The 22,875-nt window shown below is 34.6% G+C and overlaps 1 protein-coding gene across 2 annotated transcripts in view; it reads left to right on the top strand.

The window, feature by feature from the left end:
* Positions 1-22,875, top strand: part of LOC116174779 — a 152,932-nt gene that overhangs the window by 30,711 nt on the left and 99,346 nt on the right. For both annotated transcript variants that reach the window (XM_031492772.1, XM_031492773.1), the window contains one exon: positions 16,851-16,977. In XM_031492772.1, the coding sequence (XP_031348632.1) occupies positions 16,851-16,977 (127 nt within the window). The remainder of the gene's footprint in view (positions 1-16,850; positions 16,978-22,875) is intronic.

The following is a 22,875-nucleotide window of genomic DNA, read 5'->3' as shown; positions in this document are numbered from 1 at the left end:
ATAAAAACGCAAAAGGAACGAGTAAATAAGCCTTTGTCTTTAAGACCCAATACACCTTTCACGGCCTTCGCATTGCACGCTACGTACATTTTAAAGAATTAAATTTGTCCGATAAAGTCGGTAACAGCCCTACGCGAGCGTCTTCCAAGATAAATTAACCTAAATTCTAAGGATAACACGTTAAACCTAAAGTAAACCTTATTCTAGATTAAGCAGCACTCAAGTTAAAATTAGTGTATTAGAATTAGTGTCCCGGTAGACTTTGGGCGGGATTAAATTTACAAGTGTATGGAGGAAATAGGGGTGTCCCCGGACATAAAACGAATGTAGCCATTTTATGTGTTGTATAATGAAATAAAATGTTTAATCGTGTGCTCTGACAAGGCATTTATTTTTTAGAATTGACCAGAAGTGAATTCTCTTGTTAACCGATTTCAATTGAAAGTTAATGGATTCAGTTGCGCATTAGTCTCCAACTGACAAAGTTTTATAATAAATTGAAATGGGTGAACGATAAAATTGGGCCAAAGTAGCGACTTAAAGGCTAAAATATCGCAGATATCTTTGAAAGTAACTGAGATATCACCGAAAAACTGAAAATGTCAATTTTCATTTTCATTTGCCCTATCGGAAATGGACGGTTCCTGGGAGCCCCATGTAGTACGTCGGGTACATGGCTAGAATGGGGAAAATACTGCACTTTTTGATTGGAATATGCCACTTTCTGTGGTAATAGTTAATACCAAAAGGCAACTTTTGAGATAGGGAGCCACTCGAAAATCCGTGCAGGAAACCAAAATGGTGGCCGTCAAAATGGCGCCATTAGCCGCAATATATTTTTTTGTATCTCTGCTCCTAATAGTCCGATTTTAATTTTCTTTTTTTTTTATTGAAAGCTCTTGTGACGAGGAAACTTTTTAGTTATTAACATTTAGCACAATTTTAAAAAAGTGTTTTTTTTACGAATTTGAATCACAAGTAAGCTCTTAATTGTGCAATATCCCGGTCTTTTCGACAAAAAAGGCCATCGTTTAGAAATTCAATCGATACAACCCCAAAACTCCTTGTATCTACCCTGCAAGTTCGGAAAATTTCAATCCGCCATGTTTTTTTTTTGAAAAAATACGCAATATTCGTTTCATCAGGCACGAGATCAAGCGTTATGAAAATTTAAAGGAAAAGCCTCGTCAATTTTTTTCTCTGAAAAACAGAAAATACACTCTGCTTTTAAAGTAATTAAAGAAACACTCAGTATATCAACTTTAACTCTTACTCTCGCTCTTACTTATCCTATTTTATTTAACTAGTTGGTGAAATTTGGAGTGCTTATTTATCAGATCATGGGTTTTTTCGAGGGTTTTCTCTCGGGTTTTCTTTAAGGATATTAACGGAATATTATGATTTCCAAGTTTTAGATACCTATTCATATAAGTTCAATCATTTTTATTATACAGGGAATCCACCTTCTGTAAGCTGACGATAGACCCTCAATGGTTAAGATTAATGGTAACGGTTTGTTGAGACAAGAAGCCTGAGGGGAAGCCTAAAACGTATTTTTAGGTATATAGGGTGTTCTCGAGAGCAGCCTATACATTTTGATATTTTTTATAGGTATCCCCGGGTATCCCTTAACAAAAGAATTATTTTTGTAGGTCTTATCGGTTTTTTTTCGTAATGCTAACCGCGAGGCTAACCGTTTTCCGGATATGCTTTTTATACAGGGTGAAATTTTATCTTCAAAACATTTTTTAAAGAAGCTTTTTATGACATCCATAATTATAAAAAGGTTGCTACCAATCCACGTATTTGGGGTCAGTAGCATACTTCTGCACAGTCAAAGGGAGCATACCAGGGGGCATACTGTTTCTAAATAGCAACCACTATTTTCTTGACGTAGTGAATTATTTGTAGATACAAACTGATACAATAAAACTCGTTTTTCAAATAATTGAATTTTAATATTTCTTTAGCTAATCGACTTCGAATCGTATAGACCGATTCATCATCAGACCCTAAGAGTCAGAATATTGTGCTGAATAATACAAATCCTTACATATTAACATTTGACGTGGACATGTTACACATAAAAATCGGGTTGAGCTTACTTGTGATTCAAATACACTTTTTTAAATTGTGCTAAATCCTTAAGTTTTAGAGATAAATGTTATATAGCAAAAAAGTTTCCTTGTCACAAGAGCTTTCACTCAAAAAAAAAGAAAATTAAAATCGGACTATTAGGAGCAGAGATACAAGAAAATATATTGCGGCTAATGGCGCCATTTTGACGGCCACCATTTTGGTTTCTTGCACGGATTTTCGAGTGGCTCCCTATCTCAAAAGTTGCCTTTTGGTATTAACTATTACCACAGAAAGTGGCATATTCCAATCAAAAAGTGCAGTTTTTTTTGGCGTATCCAATGTACTAATGCTATGGGTATTTTTTTAAGGAGAATCTATATCTGTTATCAGAATTTCCATAACACTCTAGATGTCGAAGCTACAGGCTACTACTTGCTTATTTCTTATGGACACCATGTTGGATTTTTACGGGATGAGAAAAATAATGACGTGTCACTCTATACTTTTACACAAATTTACAAGAAGAATTTCAAGATCTAATGTTTTACATAATTTCTCAACAAAACATCCACGGGTAACTAGGTCTTGCTGAATCAAAGTGGCTGTGATCGTGATGGACTAAAATGAATTTCTTTTTTGTCATCTATCTCATTCCGTAAAAATCCAATATGGCGTCCATAAGAAAGTAGTACCGTATGGCTTCTATATCTAGCGTGTGAAATTCTGATAAGAGACTCAGATTCTCTTAAAAAAGTACGTACATATAGAAGGTGCTAACAAGAAACGTCCATTTCCGCCCGTTTACGGTAGGGAAAATGCAAACGAAATTTTACTGTTTGAGTTTTTCTTTGGGTATCTCCGAGGGTATCTCGGTTATTTTCAAAAATGTTCAATGCGTAATCTTCTTACACGTTTTTCAATGAAATATTTGTTCTAAATTATGTCTGTCACTCCCATTGACTAGCTTTGGTTTTGAATTGCGCGCTGGAAATATGTCGTGTTACGTTACTTTTGCACCTTTGCAAATTAAGCTCATTAACCTTATGACGTAATATACTATTTCACCTACTGCATGCATTATATACATGGTATACTTGTCGTATATGGCACAAGGGCTTAATCTTAATGTAGTTAAAGAAAACTGGATTCACGGTTACTAACTGAGAATTATAAATCTACAATCATCGCTGAAAAATTAACCGTTAGTAACTGTGAATTAAACACAGCTTACGTTGGCTGGTAACCCGAATGAAGCACATTTGACTAACCATTTAGATACTCCCCGGAAAATGATTGATAGAAACCACTCTGACTACGTACATTTTGTTTTGCCTGGCCGCGGAAGAACACCTGCCCTTTAGCTGCGCACTCACAGAAACAAAAAACCCTCACTTCTTTCAGTTTCGTTCATTTCGCGTTCTAAAATAGATAATCTCCCACAGTTGGGGAATCGTTACGTTCGCCCACTGGGGAAATCGCAAAAAAACGTGGACGAAAATAGGACGAAACATTTTCAGCGCGGTATTAATGAACGTCTCTCCAGGAAAAAAGTCTAAATGAAGACCCTGTTCGGCGGTCAAAAGAAATTGAATTTTTCTAACGAAGACAAACACAAAATATTAAAATAACGAGTGTTTATGTTCGAGCTGGCTTCAAAGATGATCTAAGTTTGCTGGCAGCTTTGATAAATAAGAGAAACTCGAAAAGAAGTTCCGGCGGAGTTTTCAACACTCGATTCGCTAACGAAGCGAATAAGTCTAAATCAATTTTCCTTTTCTATATTCTCCAAGTTACAGCCGTAAGTGTACAAGGGTACATTGTGTATAATTTATGGAAAATTATAATAAAATTAATTGGAACTTTGTGCTTACAGCTCAAACGCACGCATACTCTTAATAAATGCGGTTTTGCCTCGAATGCGCTAAATTAATTTTCTAGGATTGTAATTGATTTTATTGTTCATAACCAAAGTGACTGTGTTTCTACCACTTTCGTAGATAATTTCAATTTCGTCAGGGATAACGCACTATAACCTAATCAATATTCAATATTCGGCTTGAAATTACTTTACCCGGAGGATAAATGTTCAAATCCGTATAAATTGCCTCCTCTGCGTGATTTTTTGCCTCATCAATAATCCCGCCAGACCCAATTACCGAATTGAAACCGACGGCGGGGGTGCATAATATTGAAAAAAAGGCGAGAGTAAACCGCGATAAAAAATAATCAATCTGTATAGTGCGTGTTGTTAGTGCTAATGATTTCGTCGACTGAAAAATGAAAATTGACCGCACTCATAATTGAAACTCCATGTTAATTTAGTCGACAACAGAACCTACCCTCAAATTTGGTCTTACATAAACTTCAAGAATTCTATTAGAACGTGGAAATTGCCGCTAAAATGAGAAAAATCTTATTTCCATAACAGCGAGCACTTGTAATCTTGGGAATTTTATTTAAAAATTGAAAAAGCTTCTGAGAGACATGCAGAATATTACATTTATTGTGCCACCGCTTTAATTATTTGCACAACGAAAATATTATTGATTTAATTATGGCTCGCGCTCGTTAAAATGGAAATTGTACCTTACGAAGGCCAAAGTTCCGGTAAAGTTGGGGAATGTCGGTCAAATTTGAATGTACATTGAAATTAATTAAATTAAACTGTTTGAATGGGATTTGCATGTAGTAAGTATAATGGTTAATATTCCCTGATTTACATTTATGCCAGATATCATCCATGCTCGTATTTAGTGGGGCTGTAGTCTGAATATTAAATCGAAAAATTTGAATTTTACCTTTTCTATAGTGCTATAAGATATCTTAATTATTTTATCGTTGCGCTCTAATTGGGGAACCAACCCGATTCACTTCAACTTTATAATAATTTCAAATGCGACGAAACATTTTCCTCAAGTACTTCATTTTCTGCATTCTTCTTTTTTATTAATATTAAGGAAATCAATCATGTATTTAATGATTTTCTAAATTTTCCCTCACAAGCTGGCAGCAACACAAAGCTTCAACGAAAATTTGTTCCCCCCTTGATTTTATATCGTGGAGGGGGGGGGGGCAGTTACCTTGTATAATAGCACATAATAAAGTGCTTATAAGTTCGTTTATGATTTTGAATTTTCTCTCCGTGCGTCCGTTAATTTATTTTCCTTTGTAAACATAAATAGGCCGTTACATGACCTTTCGGGAAGTACTAATCAATTCATGGAAAATGCGCATTAAACCTTTTTTTATTTTTAATATATTTTATTGATTCTTAACTACAGATGCTTGTAGTAAAGGCAAACATATCGCATATCGTAAAAATGAGATGTGCGCACGCCTAGACTGCACAATGCCAACTTTCTTATATATGGAAACATTTCTTTGAAATTTTACCCATAGATGCTTCTGGTAAAAAAAACATAGCTATGGCCCTGGCTATGGCCTTTTGGGAAGTACAGATCAATTCCTGAAAAATGAGTTAAAGTTATTCGTCTTAGGACGAAAACCTTTTATTTGTTTTAATATTCTGCTTTGTCCACTGAACGTAATCAAATGACTATTTCATTAATTTTATTATAGATGGTGTGTGATATAGGTACATACGTTCTAAAAGGTAGAATCCATTCCAAATTTCAATTCTGAGTTTCATTCATTCGTCGTATACAACATGTTCTGTTACTTTGATAATTTCCTCAGCGTTTTCAGTGATATTGTAATTACTTGCCTTTCAATAAGCACAAGGTTGATGTGATTTTTATCTGTAGGGTGCATTCATTGCTAATTTGGAAGAACCTTTTTTGTTTTACTTGAACGCCTTTTTTTCTTTTTTGTAAAATTTGAAAGAAATAATTTGACATGTTTTAAGAATAGCTTCGCCCTTTTGGCATCCTAATGCTATCCTCTATCTATAGAGTTTTTCCTCACGGAAAATCCTTTCACCAAGGCCGCAAGAGTTTGTGATTTGTGTCGAAATGTAAGCTATGAATTATTAATTCAAATTGAGATTCATTATTTCCATACTTTTTCCTCGAGGAAATCCCAGAGCACGATCTTGCACAATAAAACAAGGTCCCCTCTTAGTTATGGAACCGAAGAATACTCTCCACCAAGGCCATAACCTTTTCGCCGGGGAAGTAGCAGAGTACGACCTTGCACCAGAAAACAGGGTAACTCCTTAGTTACGCAACAAGGAAATCCTCTTCGCCACGACCATATAAAGTGGTGAAGAGTGCCGGTATTCTAATACCGTTTGCCTCCGGAAATGTGCATATTAAGAGAAAAATTGGCAACCTTTTTATTTATTCATTGATATCGATGCAAATCCATTATAGGAAACCAAAAGCGATTTTTTTCAATATGCCAAATTTAGATTTGTATATGCACCTAATATATTTAAAAAAAATTGAGGGCGTTCAAATCAAGGGACTGTCAGCGAAATTTTTTTACGTGTCAATTCCTGAAAATAAAATGAGTCGCAAAACTTGTTAGCTTTTAAAACATTTTCTACAAGATCTGGAATATGCTGAGCCTTCTTGTTTTATTTTTTATCGCCTTGCGACAAACTTTAATTTAATTTAATAGAAAAAGAAAATAAATTACAACTTTTCTGTCGAACCAGCTCGTGAAAGCGGCGGCAGTCGGTCGTAACCCGAATGCGGTGCTCGGTGTAATGGTACCGAAATCTCGAGCGCCACCAGGATCGGTTAATAATTAATTAACGGAGCTGAAATCCTAAAACATTAATTTTTTCCCGCTTCCCCATGCCGTCGGGAACAATTAGAAAATTCACAATTAGGTAGGGCAACCTGGTTTTCCTTATCAGCGGTTAAAACACAACGCTAGAAAATGAAAGCAATTGCTTTTACCTTCTCTTAGTAAAAATCTACATAGGTCTAGAATCACAGTTTCTAGCAAGGAAGTGCTCCTTTTAGTTCGTCTAAGTACCAGATGTTTACTGCTCTGGTTTCAATGTTAAATTAAACCACTGTTTATATTAATTGCTTACTAAATATCGAATGTGGAATTAATTGCTCCATTTATAACTTGTTACAATTCACTATTTTCTTCAATCCCAAAATTTTCTTTAGGTTAGCGTAAAAATTTAGTGTTTGCTGACTAGCCCAGTGACTTTCTATTCCTCAGAATGATTTTTACTCTGTAAATTGTAGGACAATTGCTTTTCTTTTCTAGATCTTCTCGATTTCCTCGTTTAACTACCCTTTCGCCTCCGCTATAGCATATAAAGAAAAAGAAGATTTGACCATTTGTTACATGTGTATCAAATGTGGACCATTCAACTCTTCGCCACCAATGGTCCCCTGAGTAGCTATATCACTACATAACAGTTCAATTGTTATCAGTCTGCATGTAATTGTGAGATGTCCCAAAACCAACTTCATGCGTTTGTGTTTTTCTTCAAATCCATATCACGTGGTCCTTCCCTAATTATTTATTAAAAAAAAATAAAATCAATTTGTAAATTATTACTAAATTAATTTTTTGTGGTATTCAAAGATCCATTAAAGCCATCACATTTCTTTAATTTTGTGTTTGCTTTATGTCCGCTTTAACTTTGTCGACTATCAGGGGGTTACTTCCTGATTGTCGGACAATTTATTGTTCCCTAATCGTACCATTAATTTATAAACCAGTCTCATCGTGAGCAGCCTCAAGCCGTGGTTAGGGTTATTATACCATTCTTGTTCCCCTAGACTGCGTTAGAAATTTGCTATTTGGGTGGAAACTAGAGAGGGCGATAATGGATCTGTTTCTGTATGAATATACAATTGATGATGAAATTAAGAAACCATGTTTGTACAAAATTCATAAACATTTTTCAAATTAAAAGCGCCCTCGACATCATTGATTTTCAAAAGAAGTGGCTGCTTTTCAATTTCGTTCAATTAATATTCATGCTAATAAGACGTCTGGAAAGTTCTTTCGTATTGCAATTAGGGAAATAATACTGTCATGAACATTTCGTTCTAGCATAGCTTAATTTTAAACATATTCAAGCACATGTACTTCATTTTTAGGAATATAATGAAGGTTTATAATTTTTCAGGTGACGAATTTCCCTTGCTACAAAGTGTATAACACGGGAAGAAAGTTACGTATTTCAACCCAAAAAAATTAGCAATTAAGACAATTTTTCCCCCACTGTCCTTAATCTGTTTACTTATTCATCCTGAACTGCCAATTGGCACATCTGTTGTTGATTTTAAGGTCCATTAAAATTAGACGAGCTAAGATTGTTCTCTAATTAATTAAATATACATAAAGAGCGCATCCTACGGTGAATGGCTTCGATTTGATTTGGTCTCCTCAACAAGTGCCATCAAGAGCCCAATACACTTAACGTCTTGTACACACCGCGCGCATGTAATTTGAACTGGATGATCAATAAATACTCATTTCAAAGTTCGCATTTTTTTGTCAAGCGAAAATAGCGCTAATTTGTACCATTGAGTTTCAATAAACGCACGGCATAATTCCCTAAACTACCCCAATTTAGCGATCCACCACACGCGTAAAGAGGCGTATTCGATTCGAAATCTATGGATTGGGGAGTCTTTCAGGTGAAAAAATCAATTCGCTCAATTTCGGGCATAGGATAAATGTGTATTGCTGGCCATTTTAATCTCATCGTAAATTAAGTAAAAATGTTGTTCTCCATTCGTATGTAAAATTAGTGTCATAAATTGGTTACCTCGTCTGTTGTTTCTTTGTATTACATTTTGCGTTGTGTTTTCGGGGCATTAGGTATTTTGTTCTAGGCTTGTATACGAGGGTGCTCGTTGCTGGTTTTATAAATTATCGTTTTACAAATTTGGGTTGGCGTGCAGCTTTTATTCGCGTCGTATATCGATTTATTTTTTGTGGTCATAAAAGTATTGCGAGAGTGAGGTAGGATAAATTCGTTGTTTATCATGTAGAATATTGGATGCGATTAAATCTGTTTTGCACGCGCTGTTAATTTCTGTTTTCTGATTTAATTATAGACTGAATACATTATGCTTACAAAGTTCTGATCGCTAAGTATACGGGCTGTCCCAAAGAGACTGAGGGTTGCTCGAATTTCCACCACTGATGACAAATTTCCACTGTGCACTTCACACTATTGAACACTCAGTAATTCTTGCAAGTGCCTTCAAAATAACCGTGTTCTGTTCTGGTGTAAAGGGCATCGCAAATAATGTTTGAAGTGACCCATAATTTCAATACTTATACTTTAACGGAAATTAACTGACAGACAGATATAAGCTAAATTAAGGAAATTTTTCTTGAATATTTTTCAATTTCATATTATACAGTATTCCCCTCATGCAAATTTCATTTCTACTTCCTTCGCCTTTTGTCGAAAATGTTGAATCAATTCAAAAATTGAGACCGATTGAGACCATAGGATTCCTGCCGAGTTAAGTCTCGACCCTCTACAGTAAATTATTTGAAATTTATTAAGTAAAATGAGCGGTTATTTAAGAATATACACAAAGCTTGTTTATTTTAATTGAATTTGTATTTCCGTATTTGTTTTTCCTTTTAGAATTGCATAGTTGTTGTTTGAAAGTTTACCGCTTTTGTAAATTATTCAATTTAGATAAGATGCTTTAATTAACACGTATCTGGTCAAGTTTGCGTTCTTTATAAAAGACTACATCTGGTCGTGTGCTATAAGAAGTTCTATTGTTAGGCAAAATCTAATTAACGCACGTGTTCTTGCGCTGTAAACGATTCACCAAAGATTCCATTGCCAATCTTCTTCGGAGATTACGATGCATAGTGTACACTCCAGAGAGTCCTTACAGATACTGAGGAAATGCCATACCTGAAGAGTCATTTGCGCCAGCAAGCTAATACGGTATCTCGCAATTTCGTAAATTAACTACAAAACCGCCTGGAAGTTACTGAAAAAACAACTTAAGGAATAATCGCAAAAAAAAAACAAAAATTGGGTAGATCTCATTAGGCAGCATCCGTCAAGAAACAACCCAAACAACAATCGCCAGAGAAGAAAACACGCAGCTGACAAAATTCTCTGAAATTTGAAAAGTACAATCTGTACGATCAAATCCGACTCGAAGAATCATAAACAAGACTGTACGGTATTCACTGTTTTGAGAATACATATGGAAGAACCAATTTGCGAAGAGGGATAACATAAACGGAAGAACAAAAGGAGGCATACTAACATGGGTAAATAAGAGATAAGAGAATGATGGAGGAAATTAAAGTGGTGGACGGCATATAGGAAAGACGAGTGGGAGTGGAAAATAAAAACTATACAAAACAGAGAGGGTGGAGATTTAAACACAAGAATAGGGAATAAAGGAAAATCGGAAGAGATGGGAAGAGATGGGAAGAGAAACACAGTGTTCTCTCTCCATTAGACATTCTTTTTTTCTCGTACATTGCCTCTATCACTAGTTGGCATGTACCGTGTGTCGTATTTTGGTTGACGCTGTTTTTAATGATAGACCCTGTGCCACTTTTTTGTGAATCTTTTAATATAACAAAGAGAATCAATCTAGCTACATTTGTTTCGGATATACAGGGTGAAAACGAAAAGTTTGACTTTTTGAATGTTACCATAATCTTACTACCCATGTATGATAGAAATAAGGTGCAAACTGTTTATTTTAGATATTTTTACGCAAAATTCAGTGGCTTAGTAAAAAAAATACCTGGCCCCGAGGTCCCGCTCCCAAACGTGGCATAAGTTTGACTTCGACGACTGCGCCGTTTCACCTTGCCCACGTTTACTACATCAGAAACCTTCGCGGGCATACGTAATTGATACGCCTGAAGTCGGCGGTATGGATTCTTCTAGAGCCGTAGTAGATCTCGCTTTGGCGCCATTAATTGGTTTTTTACGTCTTTCCGTGCAATTTTTGGACTTTTCATACTAATTTGTCCTGGTAAGGTAATAACAAACACAACAAAAAAAGAATTGTGAGTGTAGGTAGGCTATTACAAAAGGAATGGCGAGGGTTACAAAAAATTGCAAAAGTATAACTTATGATAACTTATTATTATTATTATAACTTTTGAGCACACTGTATATACCTACCGAAAATGTTAAAAACGTTTCCGGTAGCTCTCTCGGGGCGGTGTCTACAATACTGGGACCTGTTTTCTAGCTGACTGATCACTGCCACTGCTTTGTTTTCAGTCTTGATTTCTACATAAAATTTAGATCAAATTTTTGCGATGATGGTGCATAGTTCATACACATTTCCGTCACTTTTTGAGTTACTGAAGAACATTGAGCCTTGGATTCCAATGGGCTATCTAAACTCTAAAGTAAAAATAATAATATTTTAGCACACTAGCTAGTAGCTAATTCATTTACTAACCTCTTTTCACATTTTGTTTGCAATTTAAACATTGATATTTGTTTAAATGCATTCCTTCCCTTTTACCTTCTAACCCAGTTTTAAATAATTAAAATAACATATCAAATTTTGTTCTTTTTATGTAGTTATTATGTTATCAAAAATCTCTAAACCTTCCCCATATAGTTTTATTCGTTGAAGTTTTTAAAAATAACAGCGACTATAGTTTCGGCGTACAGCCATCATCAGGCGACTAGAAGTGTATCACAATATAGCAAATTTGAAAACATTAAGAGCTAGTACTTACTGTGAAAGTTAACAGGAAAACGGTAAATTACAAACGTTGAAGACGAAAAAGACGAACATGTTGTTTTTTTAATTATTAACTGGCCGAAGCCAAGTGAAAAACCTGAAGGGTGGTTAAAACGGAAAGGTTGTCCTAAGAAGACGAATTATTATCAAGCCTTGTTAAGACAACCAACCGGAGGGTTGAATTTTTACATTAAAGGTTGAAATTGGGTTAACCTAAAAATGAACAAAGTTTTAGATTTAAAAAATAACTTATCTAAAAGGTACTTACACATTTCAAAAGAACGGGGGGGAAAAATAAACTTATAAAAGTATTGAAACTATTAAGATGACTACATATTTAAATTATTTAAGTAAAGTTTAAATTCGAGATCATGCAGACGGCATGTCTCGAAATGATTGACAATTCGGTATAAGAGGAAACTGACATATCGATAAATTTTGAAAAGATGTATAGGGTGAACTGAAATTATTGTAAAAACAGAAGATTGTTGTTAAAGCCGAGAACTTCGTTAAGAGAGAGGTGTGGGTTCTTTTTAACTTGGTGGTAAATTTCTTTCAATTCCAGAAAGTTCAATCTTATACCTTTATTACATATATGCAGAATTTCGAAATCGGTGTTCGGATTGAAGGAGTGGCCCGTTTCTAGGATGTGTAAAGCGAAGGAGGATTTTATTGAGGAGGAATTATTGTTTTTAATACATTGAAGATGTTCTTGAAACCTAGTAGAAAATTTTCTCCCTGTTTGGCCAATGTAGGAAGATTTGCAGGTGGGGCAATTAAGTTTGTAAATGCCGGATTTGTCTATTAGAGGGATTTGGTCTTTTGTGTGTGAAAGAACTGAATTTAGATTGCTGTTGGCTGTAAAGATTATGCGGATGTTGTACTTTCGAAAAGTGTTTTGAAAACTATGAGAAAATTCTCCGATATAAGGCAATACTTGATATGTGGTTGGAGTATCTACTTGTAAGAGGGATAAACTGGTGGTATTGTGGATCTCGGATTTATGAAGGAGTTTGAATTGGAGATTTTGAATCAATTTTTAACGGGTAATCATTTTGGGCGGCTAATTGGTAAATAATCTGGAGTTCTGCGTTGTATTTGGCTTGGTTTAAAGGTAAATTAAAAAGTCTGTGAAAATAGAATCTGAATGCTGCAAGTTTATGTTGGAGAAGATGAAAGGAGGTGAAGTGGATTATATTACTGGTGGTGGTGGGTTTTCTATAAATTCCAATATCGAGTTTTTGGCCTAGATGTTCAATTGAGAGATCTAAAAAGTTGAGGGTTTTGTGTGACTCTAATTCAAGGGTAAATTTTAAGTTTTTATGTAAGGTGTTTAAGATGTTAAAGCAATTGTTTAAATCGGAGTCATTCCCTTCAAATATCACAAAGATGTCATCTACATAGCGTTTATAAAATTTAAAGTGTTTCTTGATGGTGGGGTTGGATAAGAGTTTTTTGATTTCTAGATTTGATAAGAATATTTCAGCAAGTAAAGGTGAAAGGTTATTCCCCATAGGGAGACCGGATTTTTGTGTATATTGTTTTTTATTGAAGAAAAAGAAATTTTGGTTCAAACATTGATCTAAACATTTGATTAAAAATTCTGAAATTTGATCTGAGGCATTAGAATCTGAAAGTAAATTTTGAACTATAGATCTGCACTCTCCGTATGGGACGCTAGGAAACAAATTTACTATATCAAAGGAAATGAGGCGTTGTGATTCTGAAATCTTGGTTTTTGAAAGTTCATGAGCAAATTGAATGGAGTTCGTTATTGATTGTGGGGAGGACCATGGTAAAAGGGTTGTCAAATACGAGTTTAACCACGTAGATAGTTTGTGTACTGGTGTGTTGGTAAAAGAAACGATGGGTCGTATCGGGTTGTTGGGTTTGTGGATTTTTGGAAGAGCATACAATCTGGGGATGGATGGATTCATAAGAAGGAAAAACGTGTAATGAAGGTTGAATTCAGTTTTGATGAAGTCCTTATAAGAGTGAATAAACTTTCTGAAATTTACTGTAAAGTTATTAAAATTTATCTTAGTTACTGAAATCATCCCCTTTAAGGAAATTCTCCACTTTACCGACATAATCTTCTTTATTCATGATTACAAGAGCATTACCTTTGTCCGCTTTGGTAAAAATGAGGTTGTTATCAATTGATTTTGATTTGATGGAAGATCAAATCAAAAAAATCAAAATCAATTGATAACAACCTCATCTTTACCAAAGCGGACAAAGGTAATGCTCTTGTAATCATGAATAAAGAAGATTATGTCGGTAAAGTGGAGAATTTCCTTAAAGGGGATGATTTCAGTAACTCTAAGATAAATTTTAATAACTTTACAGTAAATTTCAGAAAGTTTATTCACTCTTATAAGGACTTCATCAAAACTGAATTCAACCTTTATTACACGTTTTTCCTTCTTATGAATCCATCCATCCCCAGATTGTATGCTCTTCCAAAAATCCACAAACCCAACAACCCGATACGACCCATCGTTTCCTTTACCAACACACCAGTACACAAACTATCTACGTGGTTAAACTCGTACTTGACAACCCTTTTACCATGGTCCTCCCCACATTCAATAACGAACTCCATTCAATTTGCTCATGAACTTTCAAAAACTAAGATTTCAGAATCACAACGCCTCATTTCCTTTGATATAGTAAATTTGTTTCCTAGCGTCCCATACGGAGAGTGCAGATCTATAGTTCAAAATTTACTTTCAGATTCTAATGCCTCAGATCAAATTTCAGAATTTTTAATCAAATGTTTAGATCAGTGTTTGAACCAAAATTTCTTTTTCTTCAATAAAAAACAATATACACAAAAATCCGGTCTCCCTATGGGGAATAACCTTTCACCTTTACTTGCTGAAATATTCTTATCAAATCTAGAAATCAAAAAACTCTTATCCAACCCCACCATCAAGAAACACTTTAAATTTTATAAACGCTATGTAGATGACATCTTTGTGATATTTGAAGGGAATGACTCCGATTTAAACAATTGCTTTAACATCTTAAACACCTTACATAAAAACTTAAAATTTACCCTTGAATTAGAGTCACACAAAACCCTCAACTTTTTAGATCTCTCAATTGAACATCTAGGCCAAAAACTCGATATTGGAATTTATAGAAAACCCACCACCACCAGTAATATAATCCACTTCACCTCCTTTCATCTTCTCCAACATAAACTTGCAGCATTCAGATTCTATTTTCACAGACTTTTTAATTTACCTTTAAACCAAGCCAAATACAACGCAGAACTCCAGATTATTTACCAATTAGCCGCCCAAAATGATTACCCGTTAAAATTGATTCAAAATCTCCAATTCAAACTCCTTCATAAATCCGAGATCCACAATACCACCAGTTTATCCCTCTTACAAGTAGATACTCCAACCACATATCAAGTATTGCCTTATATCGGAGAATTTTCTCATAGTTTTCAAAACACTTTTCGAAAGTACAACATCCGCATAATCTTTACAGCCAACAGCAATCTAAATTCAGTTCTTTCACACACAAAAGACCAAATCCCTCTAATAGACAAATCCGGCATTTACAAACTTAATTGCCCCACCTGCAAATCTTCCTACATTGGCCAAACAGGGAGAAAATTTTCTACTAGGTTTCAAGAACATCTTCAATGTATTAAAAACAATAATTCCTCCTCAATAAAATCCTCTTTCGCTTCACACATCCTAGAAACGGGCCACTCCTTCAATCCGAACACCGATTTCGAAATTCTGCATATATGTAATAAAGGTATAAGATTGAACTTTCTGGAATTGAAAGAAATTTACCACCAAGTTAAAAAGAACCCACACCTCTCTCTTAACGAAGTTCTCGGCTTTAATAACAATCTTCTGTTTTTACAATAATTTCAGTTCACCCTATACATCTTTTCAAAATTTATCGATATGTCAGTTTCCTCTTATACCGAATTGTCAATCATTTCGAGACATGCCGTCTGCATGATCTCGAATTTAAACTTTACTTAAATAATTTAAATATGTAGTCATCTTAATAGTTTCAATACTTTTATAAGTTTATTTTTTCCCCCCCGTTCTTTTGAAATGTGTAAGTACCTTTTAGATAAGTTATTTTTTAAATCTAAAACTTTGTTCATTTTTAGGTTAACCCAAATTTCAACTTTAATGTAAAAATTCAACCCCCCGGTTGGTTGTCTTAACAAGGCTTGATAATTAATTCGTCTTGAAACTTAGGACAACCTTTCCGTTTTAACCACCCTTCAGGTTTTTTCACTTGGCTTCGGCCAGTTAATAATTAAAAAAACAACATGTTCGTCTTATCCGTCTTCAACGTTTGTAATTTACCGTTTTCCTGTTAACTTTCACAGTAAGTACTAGCTCTTAATGTTTTCAAATTTGCTATATTGTGATACACTTCTAGTCGCCTGATGATGGCAGTACGCCGAAACTATAGTCGCTGTTATTTTTAAAAACTTCAACGAATAAAACTATATGGGGAAGGTTTAGAGATTTTTGATAACATAATATATTTCAACCCCCATTTCGAGGAACGATGGATCCAACTCAAAAAAACTTTTTATGTAGATAAAATATGCTCATCAGTACACGAAACCTTTTAACGCCTGTATAAAACAGCCAACTGAAACGAGCAATTTTATTGGCCAAGCTGGTACTTCAACTGACGCGCGACACGTTCCCACATTTTCTAAATGAGATTGTTTACAAAACAAACACAAAAGCGTAGCGGTTCCTCTAAACTGGCCGAAATATGTTTCGAGATAAGAGAAAAAAAATGTTGTCGGGGGGATGCCAAAACCCGAGCTTGTCGAGGGAAATTTGCTGTGACTAAGCTCGAATAAATTGTACATTAACTAGTTTTATTGCTAGAGATAATAGTGAGGGAATTCACGTGGTAGCAACCGCGCAATGAGTACGACGAAACAACCCCTTAAAAGTAAAAGATATACTGCAGTTTTTGTTCCAATGCTTGGCAGTTTACTTGATTTGTGGCTTTCCAAAGAATAGGAAATGTATAGAAGTTTTTCTGTTGAACATTCTTATGTTAATGTAAGATCTATATTTCTTACTTCAATGTGTCTTTTATTGCTTTCAGATGAAGTGGTTAGCCTTTTGTGTATTGACCGTCGTCCTTGTCACTTTGGCAGTAGCCGATGGTGAAATTTGGGAAGAAGACGATCATGAAGTTCTTATTAGGAGCGAACGCGGAGCAAAAAATAGAGGTAGGTGCGGTGATTTATTTTATCAATTTGCTTTCACCTTTTCAGCGAAACATTTGCTTTGTGTCAGCGATTATTAAAATTAGGGTTACATCTGCACTCAAACCCAACAGCCTTTTCCGCTGAGAGCTCACATAGCGTAAATATTGGCGTTTCCAATAAAAAACCGCTACTTTTCATGTTTTCTTGCCACTAAACATTTCAAGCTCAGGATGCACATCAGTTACAAAGTTGGGAAAAACAATTCCCGATGCTAACAAATCGAGAGCTCGCAGCGACTGTACATCACTTTTATATGCATTAAGTTTCCATTTGGAAGTTTAATATTTTTCCTAGCTTTAAAAGAATCCCTCATTTCATATTTTTTAATTTTGTTAATGGAAGATTGGACTTCCATTTTTTTCTATGGGACATATATTTCATAAAGTCGGAAGCTCGCGCTACGAATAAAAAAAAACTGTTTGAGAATAATAGTGTATTTCACAAAAGCTAAAAACTGCAATGCTCTCGTTAAGGACGAACAAAAAGGGGAACTTTTTTTATAAGACTCGTATTAAAAAGTCGGCATGTCTAAATCTAAAGATTGAATTTTATGAAACTTTGGAAACCTCTCGCTTTTTATGATCGTAAAACTTTGTTATGAGAAAAGTCACATTTGAAGACTTTTAATTGAGATGATTTTTTTTCGGTTACTTATTCGTCTTGGCCGCAATTTCCACGTGCTTGATCTAAGATGTATGTGTCGTCATTTCTAGTAGGTTTGTTCTTTTCCAATAAACGTAGATGTACTACTGCCACTTTCTCTGCTGTAAAGTTTCCTACAGCTTTTTTTTGGAAATGTCTCTAACGTAAATTGTATTACGCGATTAATTTATAACGACTAATTAACAATAAATTTATAACAGTCTTGAAATGAATTAATTTATAACAATTAAAATATTATTTATCACTCACAAATGCAGAATTTATAGCAGCGCGAACTATTTATTACTTCGGCGTTAAAATTGGAACTGTTCTGAAACGCAATTCGATTTGCGTATATTAATCCAGTTAAATTGTATTTTTACCAGGAAAGTTGTGGGGTAGTTTTGATTTCCTTGATTCTATATGTTTTTTGGGGTGCGGAATCCGAATCTGAGGTTTGCCAACAAAATTTCATGACGCAACATTGAAAAAAATACAAAAGAAGTTGAAAAAGATATTTTTTTGGCAATTTTGTGCTTACAACTTGAAAACTATCAACTTTTCGAAAATAACCTTCCTATTCAAAATGAAAGTACATAAAATTTCCTACAGACCCCACTATTTACTTTTTTTCCTCGATAAACCGTTCGGGCTCAAGCGCCAGTTGAAAACTGGCATATTTCGGCTGTCTCCACAAAACATAGTTTTTTCGCACTAAAACCCTAAATTAATATTAAGCGTTGTCAATAAGTGAATTCCTTGCATTTACCTAGCATTATTTGAATTTTATATGTAAGGGTGGTTTTTTCTCATTTTCATAACGTTCAAGGTGTTTATTGTAGTCCAGAATTGTATGAAAAGTTAATTTCTAACGAGCAACAGTATATCATATTATTATATTATTTATAATATATAATACTTATATTGTGCTATCTAAAACTATTCCCACTCTCTTCCGAACCAGATAAAGAAATCACAAAACCCTACCGTAGCATGTTTGGATAATTATTGTTGAATTTGGGAAAGTGGCACTGTGGTCATTATTAATTCAAAAAATTCAAATGGCAAAAGGGGTATATTGATTTCCTATTCAACGGCATTATCCCTCTTGCTCCGGTGTTCTGAAGAGTGGGAGAGTTTTCTACCAGACGAAACAGTTTGAGGAAACCCGTAGACAATGAAAAGTACGGATTTATATTTGCACAGAATAATAATAAAATAATAATAAAAGATGAGTATTTGCGGAGGGTCGCGACATTTACAAACAATGTAGAAATTCTTCTCCTCCACATTTTATATCAAGCCAGAACCTGTGGGAGCACTATCTTATTGAATATTGCTCTTATTCTGACATTCTCCCCTCCTCCCATTACATTTTGATTGTTGTTGTGGAGGTGTAGTTGACTAAAACCCTTCTTGACACAGGAATTCTTGCGTCCAAATTCTCACAATCGTCAATTGGTATAGACTGATGCTTATTTTTAAAGTAAATTAAATAAAAGAACGTTTTATGTACAAAGGAGTACGAGGAGAATTATTTTTAAATTTTACAAGGGATGTGGTACATTATTAGCAATTGAAAGGGGTGCGAAACGCCGAGTTACAGTAATTTAATTTTAAGCAATTGCTTTCTGAAATTCCAGCGTGTAATCTTCGTCAGGGATTTACTTGCGCTGTACCCCCAACGCCAGATTAGTGGTGGTATCTTTATAAAGTCTGTTAATCTGTTTAGAAGTTGTTTTCGTTATCTTCCACCCTTAACTCTATTAACCATTATAGTGGTCAAAGAGTCGTTCAGTCTGGTGCTTGTAAGTGATGACGGGATTTGAAATCTTTGCCTTCATTACATTTCCCTTCCATCTGTGCCCACGCTGCTCAAGGGGGAGAAATACGTATACGTGCTTAGAGATGAGTATCGATTTTACACATTGCGACATAAAGGAAGGTCCATTTCGTGCGGGAATTAATTATTATTCACATATTCGAATTCGCAATTTAGGTTTGCTATGGTAATTTAGTCAATAGACAATTATGAAGAGAATCCACCCTAAAGTTAGTCTGCTACTAATTTTAGTATGGTTTACCCTACATTGTAAACTGAGCACATTCGTATTGTAATGTTTATACAAGCCTTTCGCATTCTTACGAATGAAAGGGAGCAATAATTGAATTGGAGGGGATTGGCAGCCTTATCTCCCAATATAGTGCTTGTTCTAATTTTAAAAGAAAGCATAATTTATGGGCTCCCTTTTTCATTTCAGAATCGTTTTTCTAATGGAAATCTTACTCGATCCTGCCCTTTTTCAGTGAATATAATAATAATAATAATAATAATGTGTCTTTATTAGAATAACGAGTGGCATTTAGGTATTATTATAAACATGTAATTAACAAGTTTACTCGTTAATCTAATGAGGCGAAGTTCAGATGCTTTGGTACAAAGAAACCGCGCATCTGCTCTTCCACTTAACCCCTTTAGATTACATTACTTAACGATAACGATAGTGGAAAATTATAGTTATAGTAGGTGGATGAATAAACAAAAAATAAAATTTAAATAAAAAATAAAAACATTATGTCTTACGCTAAATGAACCAAAAATCAATATAAGGAAATCAGATATAAATGATGGATGTGTACAAAAAGAAATCAAACAGGAGATGTAATATCGTACAATTTATATCAAAGAGGATGACATTAATATAAAAAAAAAATGAATTAAAGACTCATGTTTTGTCTATCCAGTGTAATTTTAAATAATTTAGTTTTAAATGAAACCATCCCAAGCATTTTAACATCAGTAGGCAGAAGATTGTATATTTTTGCAACGTTATAAACATACGATCGTTCGAAAAACTTGATTCGATGGAGAGGTGGAGTAATTAGTTGATGTAATCTAATGTTAGAGCTAAATTGAATCTTCTCGTACAGATACCTAGGCATACAATTGGTAATAATACTATGAAATAGAGTGGCAGAGTGCAGGTATCTCCTGTTTCCCATATTTAGCCAGCCGACTTCTTTTATCTTGTGAGATATGCGTTCATATTTTTTTACACCAAAAATTAAACGTAGGCACGAATTTTGAATTTTTTGTATTCTGTCAGTATCACTCCTGTCAAGGCAAGGACCATACACAGAGTCGCAGTAATTAAAATTAGATAAAACTAAGGACTCGCACAATAGCACCTTTAGATGATAGCTTAAATACTGCCGATGGTTAAAAATTAACTTTAAATTGCCAAACGCCCTACGACTAATGGCGGTAATATGCTGTTTAAAGCGCAAATCGCAGTCCATCCACAAACCCAAGTTTTTTACACACTGTTTTGGTATTAGAACCATGTCTTTAATTTTAATTGCTAAATTATTAATATGATCAGTTCTGGTTCTACGTGGACCAAAAATAATGAAGGACGATTTTAAAGGGTTAATTCGTAGTCCATGTAGTTCAGACGTATGAACTATACGTTTAATATCTGAGTTTATATAACAATATAGACCTTGATTTTTGCATAATTTGTCTTTTAGTACCCAAAAATATAAATGGATTAGAGTCATTGAGCATTTTTTTCAAAAAAATAAAGGGTGCATCGAGTGTATGAGTTCCCTCATGATCTTCTACTCTCTTTGCTAGATTCTGATTTCTAATAGAAGCCTCCGTGCCCTTTTTCAACGATTGTAACTTTTTTCCCTAATACACCTCTCCTCTTTCCGCGTTTTTTTCTATTGGAAACACTTAGTCGGTCATTCCCTTTTTCAACGATCCAGTTATTTTTGTTCCAAAGGGAAAGCCCTTTCCTCATAGTTCTCTCCTATAGTTTCCCAGATCCACCACAAACCCACGTTTTTTTATAATGTAGTCTATGAGGCCCTTTTTGACAAGTATAACTACACAGCGCTTAATATAGTTTTTCTAAAATCATAATTTATGGGATCGTTCATTTTCATTTTCGAACCGTTGAAGGGGAAAATGGCAACATACATACACACAAAATTTTGGAATGAAAACTGGTCATAATGGTATACTACATTGTTGAGATATATGGTATAATTAAAGTATAAAAGCAATAGCGATTAATCACTTGCAGTAGATACGTAGGTACACTTTCTCTTGTTTAAAATGAACCTGATTGGCACTGCGACAACTGATAAGAGTAAATTTGAATAAATTTATCTTCAGTTAGTCACCAATCGCTGTTGAAATTAGACGTGTCGTGTGTATAATAGTTCTGTAACGATCACTGGGCCCATTCCATTGAAAGGGCGAGCTGTAAGAATCGAAAAGGGTAAGAAATTTAATTGTTATACACATTCATATAAACCCTACACTCCAATTACCTATTTTAGCGCGAAATTGTTTACAAAAGACTGGGGTTTTATAATGTATGATTCTTTGTTGGATTACCATTATAGTTACCAGTAAAGGAACGGAACAGACCCTTGCCACAACGGTTTTTTTGTCCAGCAGCCGCCCCCTTGGTCTCTTTCAGTTTTCTTTGTGAAAATTCTCGATACATATAGCTCATGATATGCGCAGATGTTAAAAACTTCCAATTGGGAAAACGTACCACTAAATTTGAAGTACTATACGGGGTGATGACTTGACGAACGCTCTATAGGACTGTCAATAGTAATTTTTTAATTTTCGATTATTGCATTCCCGAATTATATTAGATATAAAGTCTATTTAGGTTTTTTGTAGATAAAAAATTACGAATCCGTGCATACTATTGTTTCCTATTTTATAAATTCAGAAACAGTAAAAAAAAACTGTCGTTCATCAAGTCGGTAATGCCATGGAATTATGAAATCAAACAAAAGCGCTTGCATTTGCCATTAATTAAGCTTTCTTTGATCTCAAACTGCCATGGTCCCACTGATTTTCTTAAAAGCGCCAGTTTTTAGTTATCCAATTTCTTGGTTTCAAAGTTAAAAAAATTAAAAGCTGTAGTATGGATGGATTCGTAATTTTTTTCTCTACAAAAAACATAAATACACTTTATCTTTAAAATAATTAGGGAAGCCAATAATCAGAAATGAAAAAATTACTATTGAAATTCCTATGGTGCGTTGTTCAAGTCACCACCCGGTATATGACTATTTATTAAAAGTCTAATATCCGAGGGGGTAACATCGACTTCAATCAAATTGCACAGGGAACAAAGGGGAGGTCCCACCACACAAAAAAAAACAACTACAATAGCAAAAAAAATT

Source organism: Photinus pyralis, unplaced genomic scaffold (genome assembly GCF_008802855.1).
Source record: "Photinus pyralis isolate 1611_PpyrPB1 unplaced genomic scaffold, Ppyr1.3 Ppyr1.4_LG6, whole genome shotgun sequence".
Classification (NCBI taxonomy): domain Eukaryota; kingdom Metazoa; phylum Arthropoda; class Insecta; order Coleoptera; family Lampyridae; genus Photinus; species Photinus pyralis.
This window is presented reverse-complemented; position numbering and strand designations above follow the sequence as displayed.